General features: G+C 38.2%; 1 protein-coding gene and 1 pseudogene across 4 annotated transcripts in view; one reads left to right on the top strand and one right to left on the bottom strand.

Moving 5' to 3' along the window:
* Positions 1-14498, top strand: part of DSN1 (DSN1 component of MIS12 kinetochore complex) — a 28765-nt gene that overhangs the window by 3541 nt on the left and 10726 nt on the right. Inside the window, exons 4-7 of one of the 4 annotated variants that reach the window (XM_069077803.1) lie at positions 2885-3187; positions 5648-5721; positions 6092-6164; positions 10910-10997. In XM_069077803.1, the coding sequence (XP_068933904.1) occupies positions 2885-3187; positions 5648-5721; positions 6092-6164; positions 10910-10997 (538 nt within the window). Of the gene's footprint in view, positions 1-2854; positions 3188-5574; positions 5722-6091; positions 6165-10909; positions 10998-14498 lie in introns of all 4 variants that reach the window. The other 3 variants (XM_069077805.1, XM_069077804.1, XM_069077806.1) reach the window with 3 other exon arrangements.
* LOC138153581 (large ribosomal subunit protein uL30-like) lies at positions 13699-14491 on the bottom strand (annotated as a pseudogene).

Raw genomic sequence — 14498 nt, 5'->3', positions numbered from 1 at the left:
AGTAGCTGAAATATAGTAGTGATGGATGTCATAGATAGGAGTTGAGAATGAAGAAACTAGAAACCTTAGAGTAAGATTATCAGTATAAATCTTGAGATTGGAGAAGTGGTGATTAAACCAGGGGCTGAAGTCATTGGAAAAGGTAGGACAAGGCTCTGGAGGTTGGTGAATGGTAGTTAAAAGCATTAAGAGAGGATGAGCAATCAAAGAGATAAAGGTTTGTCAATGAAGATGATAAAATCTCTGAGAATCATTGGGGAGGAAGAATTCATTGAACTTCCTGGTTCTGGGAGGTAGGATAGAGTGAAAAGGGTAGCTAGCACTGAAGAGAGTTTTTAGGGATGTGGTATCTTTAGAGAAAGACCAGGTCTTAGTTAAAGCCAGGAGGTAGGGACTTGTCAAGAGTATAAGGGACTAGAGAGGAGTAGAGATCTAGGTAAAAGAGGGAGTGTGATGGGAGGCTTTGATATATCTATCTGTCTGTATACCTACCTATTTATATGTTTGGCCTTCATTCTCAAAGACGACCAAAATGACATCACTGTTAGAGTCAAGTTTACAGTGTCCAGTTGGCTCATCAGACCAATACAAGCTTGGAATGCTCTACCATAGGTTGGGTACAAATAGTCCATATGAACATTTGGGCTGGATTGCAGATCTGACCAAATGACAACTTAAGAGAAAGCTGGAGGTTGGCAAGTAAGCTAAAAGGATTTGCTAGCTATGCCACAGGAAGGTACTCTTGAGTTGGTAGAAGCTACTAAATTAGTTCCACGGTTCTGATTAGAAGGTTGGTTTGTGGAGCTTTCTTGATTCAGTCTCCAGACATATTTAAGTGAGCTTGATGAAATTTTTGGCTACAAAGTACATAATAGGAAATAGTATTAAGTAAGACTAGAGGAGTTGAAACCAAAATTTTAGTGAATTTGATAATGGGGAGAGGTATTCTAGTGTGGTTGGAAAGTATTAAGGAAATACCCTGGTTGAAGGTAACTGTTATGTTGAAGCCAGTACATCCATCCCACCCTGATTGCCAGGAGACAGGAGATATGCTTCCTTACTGTTCTTATATATTTGTTAGGCAATAGGATATATTTTATATATTATAAAATATATAATATCCTATATATATAATATATCCTATATATAATATCCTATATTATATATAGGATAGGATATAAGCCTATTTAGGTGGGGAGGGGGAAGGTGGCCACTAGAGAGGCTGAAGCTGGTGGATTACTTGAGTTTGGGAGTCCTTATCTACAGTAGGGCTAAACCTAATAACATCTGCACCAAGATGGTGAATCTGGTGACAAATAAGGCACTGAGCTACATCAGGAGGGTCGAACCAGCCTAGGTCAGAAAAGCAGCAGGTTACAGCTTCATTGCCAGTCAGTCAGGGATTCATAAGTAGCCGAGGCCTTCTAGCTTGGGCTAGATAAGGAGATCCAGTTCTCCTCTCCCTCTCCACCCCCACCCTGTACCTCTTGGGGGGAAAAAAAAAACACCACCACAAAAAACCTATTTATACTACCAGAAAATTCAAATTCAGGAAGAAGATAGATTTTTAGACCTAGCTATAACTCTGTAACATTACTGATAAACCACTTAACTTCACTTTTTTTATTTAAAAGATGAATAATCTGAAAAATGAGGATATTTGCCAAGAAGTGTTTATAGGAAAATTGTGAAGATAAAGTCACGGTATGGAAATGCTTTGACAAATAAAAAACATTACAAATGCTGAGGAATATGAGATTAATGGCAAATTTTTTTTAAGCCTTATTTTATCTCATTAGCAACTGCTTCTTTCTCCAAGTGCAGAATAATTAAACATTGTTGAAATAGAAACCGCTCAGTAACATGGCAGGTATCCAGCAGTACTTTGAAAATTATTTGGTAACTTTTAAAACACGCAAGACTTACACTAACTCATACTATTTGTGTGACCACTAGCAAGTCTTTTATCGGTGATACAGGCAACTCTTGAGACTTACAGGTTTGCAACAGAAGAGGGAGTTTTCACAATCAGGTCCCTACTCTGAAGAAATCACTAAGCTTAGATTTTTTTGCCTCCCTCTACCCCAATTCCTCAAAAGGGATATGTAATTATTAAGAAGGGTTGGAGTAGGGCGGCCAGGTAGCACAGCGAGTAAGAGCACCGGCTCCAGTGTTGAGGACACCTGGAGACCCAATTCCGGGCTCAGACGCTTAGCACCCACCCAGAAACATCTGGCCGTGTAACCTTGAGCAAGTTACTTAACCCCAATTGCTTAGGGGCGGCCAGGTGGCTAAGCGAGTAGGAGCGCCAGCTCCAGTGTCGGGATGACCTGGATCAAATTTGGGCTCAGATACTCAGCACCACACCCAGAGATAACTGGCTGTGTAGCCTTGAGCAGGTTACTTAACCCGATTGCTTAAAAAAAAAAAAAAAAACCTGGAGATCGAATCCCAGGCTCAGACACTTAGCACCCACCCAGAAACACCTGGCCGTGTAACCTTGAGCAAGTTACTTAACCCCAATTGCTTAGGGGCGTCCAGGTGGCTCAGCGAGTAAGAGCACAGGCTCCAGTGTCGGGATGACCTGGATCAAATCTGGGCTCAGATACTCAGCACCCACCCAGAAACAACTGGCCGTGTAACCTTGAGCAAGTTACTTAACCCCGATTGCTTTATTAAAAAAAAAAGGGGGGGTTGGAGAGCCTAAGATGCCCTCTCAGGTGCTAAGACACTCCCCAAAACCAGCATTAGAATTCTATATTCCCAATGAAATCTTCTACATGTGTTTCTCTAATTTAGAGTACTAGCAATTCTTTGGCCTGTTTGCTTTACAAAAATGTTTCGTTGGTGGCAGGTTTTTAATATTTTAACGTTTTGTAATAAGTGTCTGAAGAGAAAGTAGCGGTTCCCAAGACTCAAGATCATCAATTAACATCAAACCATACCTCTCTGGAAGTCTGTGCTGCATCTTCTGCCTTCCCGGAGACTACCAAGGATGTCTCAAGAAAAAGAAGGAATTCTGAGGACAGCCCTGAAACAGGAAAAACTCAAGATCTCAGCCCCACGTACATGGCCCCACAAGAATATAACAGCAGTCAGAAAACCAAGCGTCAGTCCTGGCGTAGGGCTAGTATGAAAGAAATAAACCGTCGGAAGTCTCTACCTCCCTTTCATCAGGGTATTACAGGTATAGTAGCAAATATAAAATGTCATCACATATGACATAAAATAAACTTCAGATCGCTAAGTTTAGATTTTTACCATATCCATGACTATCTCTGGTATATTCATTTATAACCTATATTCTTTATACATCATACCTATTTAATATATATGTATGGAATATAATATATACATATTTATATGTAAGATTATGTTTCCTAAACAGTTTCTAATCTCTTAACTGTTCTTGTTGGCTTCATCTAAATATCCAGGGTCATATTACCACAGTAGCAAATATATCATCCTTTGGTCTTCTGTTTAATCCAATAAAGTAGAGAATGATGGGGATGATGATTTGTTGGGGGGGGGTTTGATATTATAGTGGAACACATACATCTCACAGAGAAAACTAAAAAGTAAAATTATGAAGCTGTTTGGGTTATACTTTAGAATTTGCTATATTGTACAATGGCTGTATTGCTGTATTATTACTGTTAGAGAAATTTGATGTAGATTTGCTGGTTATTGTTTTTTTTTTTTAATTTTAATCATAGTAAGGAAAGACTCATGGTTAATCTGGAACATTTCAGTAAAAATTGCCAAATAACTGTTAGTGGAGTTTAGTGTTTTCTGTAGTCTAATGCCTCACTAAGCTGGTGGTCAAACTTCTAGCAGTTTTTAACCATCCAGAGTGTATCTCTGACCCTAAATAAGAAATCACAAAAGACCTTAAGTACTATTTTTTTTTTTTGCTTTTTGGAGGGCAGTTGGGGTTAAGTGACTTGCCCAAGGTCACATGGCTAGTTTTTTGTGTGTGTTAACTGTCTGAGGCCGGATCTGAACCCAGGTCCTCCTGACTCCAGGGCCAGTGCTCTATTCACTGCGCCACCTAGCTGTCCCTAAGCACTATTTTTTTTTATTTTTTTTAAAGCAATCGGGGTTAAGTAACTTGCTCAAGGTTACACGGCCAGTTGTTTCTGGGTGGGTGCTGAGTATCTGAGCCCAGATTTGATCCAGGTCATCCCGACACTGGAGCCGGTGCTCTTTACTCGCTGAGCCACCTGGCCGCCCCTAAGCAATTGGGGTTAAGTAACTTGCTCAAGGTTACACGACCAGGTGTTTCTGGGTGGGTGCTAAGTGTCTGAGCCTGGGATTGGATCTCCAGGTCTTCTCAACACTAGAGCCAGTGCTCTTACTCGTTGTGCTACCTGGCCGCCCTGTTAAGCACTATTTTTAAAAGGAAAAAAAAACAGTTGTTGTAGGAGCTAGTGGAGCCACCTCTAGGCCTACACCCAGAGCCTATGTTTTAGAGTCAGGTGTAAAAGGTTACTGATGTAATGGACTTTGCTACCCTGCTAACCCCAATAACTTTCATTTGCTTAGTTAATCAGGACCATGGATTAGAAACAGTAAGTTGTAAGATACCCTAGAGGTAGTGTGAAGTGACAGTATACAAGAGCACACAAGGGGTGGATTTTTGTGGGGGACAAATAGTCCTACACTGCCTCTGAAAGAATTATAGTATTCTGTGATAACAGTAAATTATGTTCCTGCGGCAATAGAAAAAGTTACTTTCAGGGTACAACCTCTGAAAAGTTAAGCAAAATAGTCTTAAGAGAGTGACAGCGATTGTTAGTAGAGACAGCCTTATACAGTACTAATTAAATGAAAAGGTATGTGCTTTTGTGCTTTAACTCTAATAAATTAGAATCAACATCATCCATTATTGTTTAATCTGAGTTTTGTTGCTGTTTAAAGTTGTTTTCAATTATATAGTTATATTTTTGGTTCATCTTTCACTTCCATGTTACACACAAGTTTTCTTTGAATTCTTCCTATTTGTCATTCTTTTTTTTTTTTTTCAAGCAATCGGGGCTAAGTAACTTGCTCAAGCTTACACAGCCAGTTATTTCTGGGTGTGGTGCTAAGTATCTGAGCCCGGATTTGATCCCCAGGTCATTCCAACACTGGAGCCAGTGCTCTTACTTGCTGTGCTACCTGGCTGCCCTTGTCATTCTTTTATAATACATTTTAGGAAAGGTATCTTTTTTACACAAAGCTTTATTACTTAAAAGGGTAAGCTTCAGTTATTTGGAAATTTAATTTATATAGATTGCCTCATTCACTCAAAACAAGAGAAGATTTGAGATATTATATTTGGGGGCAACTAGGTGGCACAGTGAATAGAGTACTGGCCCTGATGTCAGGAGGACCTGAGTTCAAATCCAGCCTCACATACTTAACACAAAACTAGCCATGTGACCTTGGGCAAGTCACTTAACCCCAATTGCCCTCCAAAAAGCCAAAAAAAAAAAAAAAAGATTATATTTGATTTCTCCTTCAGTCAATGAGAAAAATCTTAGGGGTGTTCTTGTCTTAAATTAGATTGTACCCAAAGGGATCTATTTTCAGATATATAAGTACCTTGCTAACTAGAAAGATGTTGGACTTCTTTTACTGTGATGGTGATGCTTTTGTATGTTAGAGCTCAGCAGATCTGTCAGCATAGACTTGGCGGAAAGCAAACGCCTTGGCTGTCTCCTGCTCTCCAGTTTTCAGGTAAGATGTTTGGGTTAGGGAAATGCTTTTGTATCCTGTTGAAGTCTCAGTCCCAAGGAAGTACAACTACTATGTTGTAGTGTACGAAATGTAATTTATTTTTACACTTCAAAAAAAAATCTTACCTTAAAGATACACACACATCAGCAGCTACCCCTAGATACTTAGGAGGCAGTGGATAACAACAAAAGTCATTTCAATCCATTGACCTCTTTAAATGAGTTTTACTTGCACAGTGAATTAACTTGAGACATCAGTGTTAATAAACATTTAGATTTATTTTTCTAGTTCATATTTTGGACTGTCCATGTTTCTTTCCATTTGTTCAGAGTGGAGGTGATTGTCAAAGTGTTTGTTTGTTTATTTTTAGTTCTCAGCACAGAAACTTGAATCTTTTCTGAGAGATGTTGATAATATCAGTCTTGATACTTTTAAAGCCAGAGGTAAGTTACTAAGGAGAATTTGAGTGCTACACAGAGTAGCACTAACTTTTGCTGTTTGTCACTTCATGAATCTGCCAAAGATAGGAGCCAGTTTGTACTTTTTACTGCTCTAACAGGGCTTCTGAAACTGTGGGTTTAAAATCCAAGAAACCATTGAACTAAGATTTACTATTCCTTAGAATTAAATTTTCATTTAAACACTTACTTTGGGCTACATGCTAGGAATACAATTAAAAACTAAATTAAAAAAAAACAACACTAAACTAAATACAGTACCTACTAGGAAAGAACTTATATTCTTTTGGGAAAATTATTTCCTTAAATGGAATTACCTCACAATCTTCTTGAGAACTAATGCATCATTTTTATAACTTCATTATTTTGGTGGGTGTGATAGATTGCTCTTCCCAGTCTAAGTACAGCTTACTATCATCTAATTTTCATAATTAATCATTTGCAACATTTTTTTCATTGTGTTTCCTAACTCTTGATTTTATTCCCATCCATTGCCTAATTTCTATAGAACTCCTAGTGTAATCAGAAATAAGTTTTTTGATTGAAATATAATAGATACTGGCCAATCTTTTAACTTTTTTTAAGCACAGTTAAAAAAGACATTGAAAAATCACCCGAAAAAATGTCACCTTCTCAGTGTTATCTCCCATTTCACTTGTACTTAACCACAAAGAACTCCTAGACTACATACTGAATATTAATATAGTTCTTAGGTGGGTACTTTCATGTTCACTAAGTGGCACGACTCTCTTGATATTATGGCAGTATAATAAAGCATCACACATATATAGTATATGACTATATACTCTTGATATAGTCATCCCCTATAGTTGTTACATGTCTAGGATCCATACTTTGAAGATTTATTTACCTGATCCTAGCAATTTAACATTCTTCTAAACCTGTTCTCTCATCACCACAACATTTAGTTACTAAATCCCTTCCTGATTTCCCTTGCTATCACACCTGTTGTAGCCTTACCTTCCTTTAAAAATCTTGACTATATAGGTAACCATTTCAAATTTATACTATCCTCTTCCTTTTTCTCCTTTGGCCCCTTTGTCCTTTCTCAGCTCACCCTATGTTAGTATCTGTCTTCTTTGCTTCTGTATGTATACTGCTGAATGCCATTGGAGAAAATTGTGCAACTTTACTGACTGGGTCCACCAGAGATTCATTATTCAATCTCAACCAAACCCTCTCTGATGTGTACCAATCCCTTTATTCTTTCATGATTGACTCTATCTTACTTCCTTCCAGCAGAAGACCTTGACAAAAAAGTAAAGACTATCTGCTTTAAGTTCTGTCTTTTCTCCAATTCCACATTCTAGATTACCTCAATAATATTCCCCTCTTTTCTTTTCTCTAATATTAGAGGGCAAGCTACCATTATTTTTGCAAATGCCAATTCTTCTAGCTATGCCCTTTGTTCCATCTTCTATGTTCTCTGGGAACTTGGTCCTTCCTTGATCAACTCCTTTTTTTCCCTAATTTCTTTTCTCTCCTTGTCCATAAAGCCCTTTTCTATTGCTTATAAATATGCTAAGATCTTATCCATCCTTAAAAAACCTTAACTTGAGCTCACCATCTCCTTGAGATGCCATCCTTAGTATTGATATCAACACATAAATGTCAATAAATATTATATCAGTATTACTGCATCCACTTTCTTTCCTCACATTTGCTTCTCAACTGCTTTTAATCTGGCTTCTGACTTCATCACTCAGATGATACTGCTTTTTATCTAAGATTATCAATGGACTATTAATTTTCAAAATCTAATTGCCTTTTGTTACTTTTCAGGATTTGACATTGTGGACCACTCTCTCCTCCTAAACACTCTTCTCTCCCCTTCCCCTAGGTTTTTATAACACTGTTCTTTTTTGCTTTTCCTCTTTCTGGTCTGTTATCTTCTTCTCAGTCTTCTTTAGAGGGAAGTCATCATTCTTGTCCCACCTCCCATTCATGGGTGTACCCCAGAACTCTGTCCTGGGCCCTCTCCTCTTTATACATTCTCCTAGTGATTTTCTTCAGTTTTCCCCAGGTTCAACTATCACTTCTCTGCAGGTGATTCCCAGGTCTTCCAAATTTTCTCCCCTGGATTTTCACTCACCAACTTCATATTGAATATCCCTAATTGGATGTCCTGTAGATATCTACAGAGGTCTACAAAAGTAACTTGACCAAAATACAACTCATTATCTTTTCCCCAAAACTCTCCCTTCTAGCTAGTTTCCATATTTTTATTAAGAGCACCGCTATTCTTCTAGTCATCCAGGTTTGTAATATTGGATGCCCTAAAGACTAGTCTCTCAGCCCTTACATTCAACCAGTTACTAAGTCTTCTGCTTCTGCAATATCTCTTTCATCCATACCTTTCTTTCCATTCACATCACCACCACCCTAGTTCAGTCCCTTGACTATTGGACTAATCTAATTGGCATCCTTGCTTCCAGTCAGTCCCCTTTCTAGTCCCATGTCACTGCCAAATTGATATTACTAAAACCCAGGTCTAGCTGTTACCCCATTAAAGAACCTTTAGTGACTTTCCCTTGCTTCCATGATAAAATGCTCTTATTTTTAGCCTTTGAATCTTTTCCACTTTTGGCCTCAGCTTACCTTTCTAGGCTTATTGCACAGTATTCTCCTTCACAAATTATGCTTGTCTTGGACACTTTTTTCATCTCCCTGTATATGATCCTATTGATTCCTATGGATTTAGTTACCGATGATCTCAGATCTGCCTGTCTTATCCCAACCTGTCTGCTTACTTCTAGTCTTTCATCTCTGAACTGCCTTTCAGATATTTCAAATTGTGTGTCCAGAAGACATCTTAAACTCAACATGTCCAAAACAGAACTCTTAACTTCCCCCCTAAACTCTTCCCCCTCCTACCTTCGCTATTACTGTAGAGGGCAATATCATCTTTCCAGTGTTTTAGGCTCACAACCTAGGAGTCATCCTGGATTCCTTACTACCTCTCACATACCCCCTCCTATATACAAAGCTCTTGGCCAAGGCTAGTCATATTATTATTATTGATTTTTGAAGGGGGAAGGCAGGGCAATTGGGGTTAAGTGATTTGCCCAAGGTCACATAGCTAATAAGTGGTAAGTGTCTGAGGTTGGATTTGAACTCGGGTCCTACTGACTCCAGGGCTGATGCTCTATTCACTGAGCCACCTAGCTGCCTCAAGGCTAGTTACTTTTACTTTTGCAACATCTCTGGAATATAATCCCTTTTCTCCTCAAACACTGCCATCCTTCTAGGGCAAGTCTTCATCTCCTCATGCTTAGACAATACCTGCTGGTGGGTCAGCCTTCCTCAAATCTCTCCTTAGTCCAATCTGTCCTCCAGCCACTAAAGTGATTTTACTAAAGTTCCGGTTTTACTGTGTCAATGCCTTACTCAATAAAATCCAGTGCCTCCCTATCATCTCCAGGATCAACTTTTCCAGTCTTCTTCCACTTTATTCCCAGATATATATTCTTTAGTCCAGTGATGCTGGCCTTCTGGCTGTTACACAGATAAGACACTTCATCTCTTGGTTCCAGACATTTCTCTTATCTCCCTTGCCTGGAATGCTCTCTTTCTCAACTCTGCCTGCTGACCTCCCTGGCTTCCTTAAGTCCTACTTGAAATCCCTTCTTTTATGAGAAACCTTCCCCAACCCCTCCTAATACTAGGGTCTTCTCTTTCTCAATTATTTCCTATTTATCCTCTGTATAGCTTGTATGTATATATTTGTTGGCATGTTGTCTCTCTCATTAGATTTTTTAATTCCTTGAAGGCCAGGACTGTCTTTTACCTCTTTTTGTTTACTCAGCACTAAAGACAGTGCCAGGAATATAAACTCTTATAAATGTTATTTATTAAATTGATTGATTGCTTTCTAGCCCAACTGATCTTCTTGCTATTTCCTATATACAATATATAATCTTCCATCTCCATCACTTTGTACAAGCTCTTGCCAAGCCTGAACTATTTTTCTCTCCTCACCTGTCCTTCATAGAATCCCTATCTTCTTTAAAAGCTCAGCCCAACTGTTGCCAACTACATGAAGCATATCCTGATACCTTTAAGTGCTAATACCATCTCCCTGGAAATTACTTCTATATTTAGGGTGTCCCAGAAGTCTTATTAAAATTTAAGCTTATTATAATTTATTTTGCATTTAGTTTTCTATGTATATGTTGTTCTGTCTTCCCACCCCCCTCAGCATATACATACACACACAGAATATAAATTCCTGAAAGGCAGAGACTGGTTTTGTCTTTCTGTCCTTGACTCTTACACAGTTGTCAGGAAGGAAGGAAATAGGCATTTATACATTTATTTATTTAGAGATATGCATTATTAACTGCTCCCTAGGTACCATGTGCTTTACAAATATTACCTCGTTTGATCCTCACAACACTGGGAGACAGGTACTATTGTTATCCCCATTTTACAGTTGGGAAAACTGAGACAAGACCTCTTCCTATGACCAGCTTCACATAGCTAGTCAGTGTCTGAGGCTGAATTAGAATTTAGGCCTTCCTACTTCCAAACTCTGTCCATCATGCCACCTAATGCCAGGCCCATAGTAGATACAGGTGAATGCTGAGCTGTATTGTAAGGATTCTAGTTCTGATACCTTCAATATTTAATGTGTAAGATTTTTGTCAAATGTATATGCTGCATAAAGCTACCTTCATTTCTCTGCCTTTTCATTTTATTCTTCTTTCCAGTATCTTCAATTTCTGAAGAATTCAAGCATTTTATAAACCAACTTGAAGATGATGGGACCTTAAAGAAATGCTCTGATGGATCAAAAGGGTAATAATAACTTCCCTTGTTCTCTTAAAAGGTTATAATTCAGCAAAAATTTGTATGCTTTTGTATAGTTGCAAAGTTCTCTTTTTTCTTGTCAGTCATGAAAATTAACATAGATCCCCAGACCCTAGGATACTTGGAAAGTTCTTAAAAATTTTGATTAACATTACCAAAGCCCAAACTGGACATAGATCAGCGTTGCCATTTGCCTCCTCCCCATCTGCAGTCTTATTTAATCTGTATAACAAGCCTATGAGGTAGATAGGGCAAGTATTATCCCCCAGTTTATAGGTGAGTCTGCTAAAGCCAACAAAGAGAAAGTAACTTACCCAAGGTCATATACTGTCACATAGCTGGGATTCAAATCTAAATATATTTGCTCTGAGACCACTGTGCTTTCATGCTATATTGATCAGCCTAATTCATTCTCCCCTTTCCAAGTTACCAACCTGAAAAAGTATATTTTATCACAGAGTTGGCATATTCACCAAGAAATGAGGAAGTTCTAGCTTTTTTATTTACTCTAATTTGGAGTACAAGGAGTTGTAACCTAGTCATTCAGAGACAGAAGAGGATGTACCATTTAGATACATAATTTACTCTGTGTGTTTTTTTTAGAATTTTTTTAAAAATTTGTTTTCAGGGGCAGCCAGGTGGCTCAGTGAGTAAGAGTTCAGTAGTAAGAGCCCCAGAGTCAGGATGACCTGGGAGTGAATCCGGGCTCAGATGCTTAATTAGCACCACACCCAGAAATAACTGGCCATGTAATCTTGCGCAAGTTACTTAACCCCAATTGCTTAAAAAAAATTTATTTTCAGGGGTGGCTAGGTGGCGCAGTGAGTAAGAGCACCGGCCCTGGAGTCGGGAGGACCTGGGATTGGTTCTGGCCTCAGATACTTAACACCCAGGCAAAAAAAACTGGCCATGTAACCTTGAGCAAGTTACTTAACCCCAATTGCTTTAAAAAAAAAAATTATTTTCAACTTAAGTACAAAATAAGGAAAAAAAGACATCACCGTGTACATAGCAGAATGTAAGAGAGGATTCTATATAAAACAAATTTCCATTTCAAGGAAACCTATATAATAAATATTGTACATTGTTTTCAAAGCTGTCCAGCTTTTCTTTGCTTCCTTGCAGGTTCTTTTGTTCTCTGCTGTGCACTTTTTACTTTATTTTTTTCCCCTTTCCTTCTTTCTTCTTTCCCCCAAGTGACAATTAATCGCTGAGAATATATCTATCTGTCTATACACACACACACACACACATATACATGGATATCTATAAACATACACATATAAACACTCACTCACATTTATGTAAGACCATACTGTGCTTATTTCCACTTGTCATCTGTTTCTTTGAAGGTTGGACAGCATCTTCTTTCATAAGTCCAAGTCCTTCCATGTTTTTCTAAATCAACCAGCTCATCATTTCTTATACCACAGCAAATATTCCAATATTTTTTTTTAAAACTTTGATTTCTAGAATCTTTTCCTTCTTCCCTTCTCACCCACCCCTCACTGGGAAGACAAACAATTCAATATAGGTTGAACATGTGTAGTTACACAAAACATTTCCATAGTAGGTATATTGTGAAAGACTAGCTTTATTTCCCTCCATCCTATTCTGCCTCCCATTTATTCTATTTTCTACTTTGACCCTGTCCCTTATCAAAAGTGTTTGCTTCTAACTACCCTCTCCCTCAGTGTGCCCTCCCTTCCATCATCCCCCCTTTTATCCCCTTTCCCCCCTACTTTCCTGTAGGGTAAGATACCCAGTTGAGTGTATATGTTATTCCCTCCTTAAGCCAAATTCAATGAGAGTAAGCTTGACCTATTCCCCTTCACCTTTCTGCTCTTCCCCTCCATTGTAAGTTCTCTTGCCTCTTTTATCTTAGATAATTAACCCTATTCTATCTCTCCCTTTTTCTTCTCATTATATTCCTCTCTCACCTCTTAATTTTATTTTTTAGATATTGTCCCTTCATATTCAGCTCATCCTGTGCCCTCTGAGTATATACAGGTACATACCTATATACACTCACATATGTATTTATACACTCATATACCCTCAAATACATACATATGTATGTATACGTATATACATATATATTTCCTTCAACTATCCTCATACTGAGAAAAGTCTCATGAGTTACAATTATTGTTTTTACATGTAGGAATGTAAATAGTCCAACTTTATTAAGTTCCTTATGATTTCTTTTTCCTGTTTGCCTTCTCATGCTTCTCTTGCTTCTTGTATTTGAAAGTCAAATTTTCTGTTCAGCTCTGGTTTTTTCATCAAGAATGCTTGAAAGTCCTCTATTTCATTGAATGACCATATTTTCCCCTGAAGTATTATACTCAGTTTTGCTGGGTAGGTGATTCTTGTTTTTAATCCTATCTCCTTTGACCTCCAGAATATCATATTCCAAATCCTTCAATCCATTAATGTAGAAGCTGCTAGATTTTGTGTTATCCTGATTGTGCTTCTGCAATACTCAAATTGTATCTGCTTGACAGTTTATATTTTCTTCTTGACCTGGGAACTCTGGAATTTGGCTATGATATTCCTATGGGTTTTCTTTTGGGGATCTTTTTCAAGAGGCAATCAGTGAATTCTTTCAATTTCTATTTTGCCCTCTGGTTCTAGAATATCAGGGCACTTTTCCTTAAGTATTTCTTGAAGGATGATGTCTAGGCTCTTTTTTTTTTTCCAATTCTGTCACAGGCATTTTTATTAACAGACTATTAGAAAAATAATCATGGTGTAGAGAACTTTAGTTCATTCTTCTAATAAGCCTGTTGATCTGGTCTTTCCTGTTACCAGCATCTCCACCTTTCACAAAATGTGTAGTCTTTTTCTTCATTCCGCCTCATGGAGAAAATAATTTGAAGGGCCACAGGAAATTGTTGACAGCTTTGAAGTGCTTGCCAACAGTGTAGATCTCATGGATCAAGTCTTCCATGCAGATAATTCCATATTTACTTAGAGATTTTGCAATAAGGGCATTATCTGTCAGGGCAATTCTGTTTCTTGATCTTGCCATAACCACGTTTGTAAATCAAGTCATTCACAGACTTCAGGTTTGGATAACCCCATGCAGTGTATGGTTCCACAATCCTCAGCATGCTAATCGAGGCCTTGTTAAGCTTAACAAAAGTGCCATTGAAGACTTGGTGAAGGCGAAGAAGCTACAATACTTTTCGGACCTTTGGGCTAACACCATTGATACCCCTGATTCTGATCACAAAAGCTAACTTGGGTTCAGCAGGTATGTAGTAGTTGCCAGCTTTGCGTGCCATTATAGCCAGCCGGATTTCACTTCTGTACATCTGTCTATACTCCTTATGGTAGGCTTTAGCTTTTTCATAGATAACTTTTCTCTGTATTTTACGGAGCTTTTTTATAGCCATCTTCTTCTTCAAACATTTGGCCTTCAGTGGAATGGATGGTAGCTTCTTCTTTTCTTCTACGCCCGCCATGATTCCGGCTGGAAAAAGA

Source organism: Petaurus breviceps, unplaced genomic scaffold (assembly GCF_028583685.1).
Source record: "Petaurus breviceps papuanus isolate PSGF00001 unplaced genomic scaffold, PetGlider_PUasm1.0 90994, whole genome shotgun sequence".
Classification (NCBI taxonomy): domain Eukaryota; kingdom Metazoa; phylum Chordata; class Mammalia; order Diprotodontia; family Petauridae; genus Petaurus; species Petaurus breviceps.
Note: the sequence above shows the minus strand (reverse complement) of the source record. Positions and strands in the feature narration are given on the sequence as shown.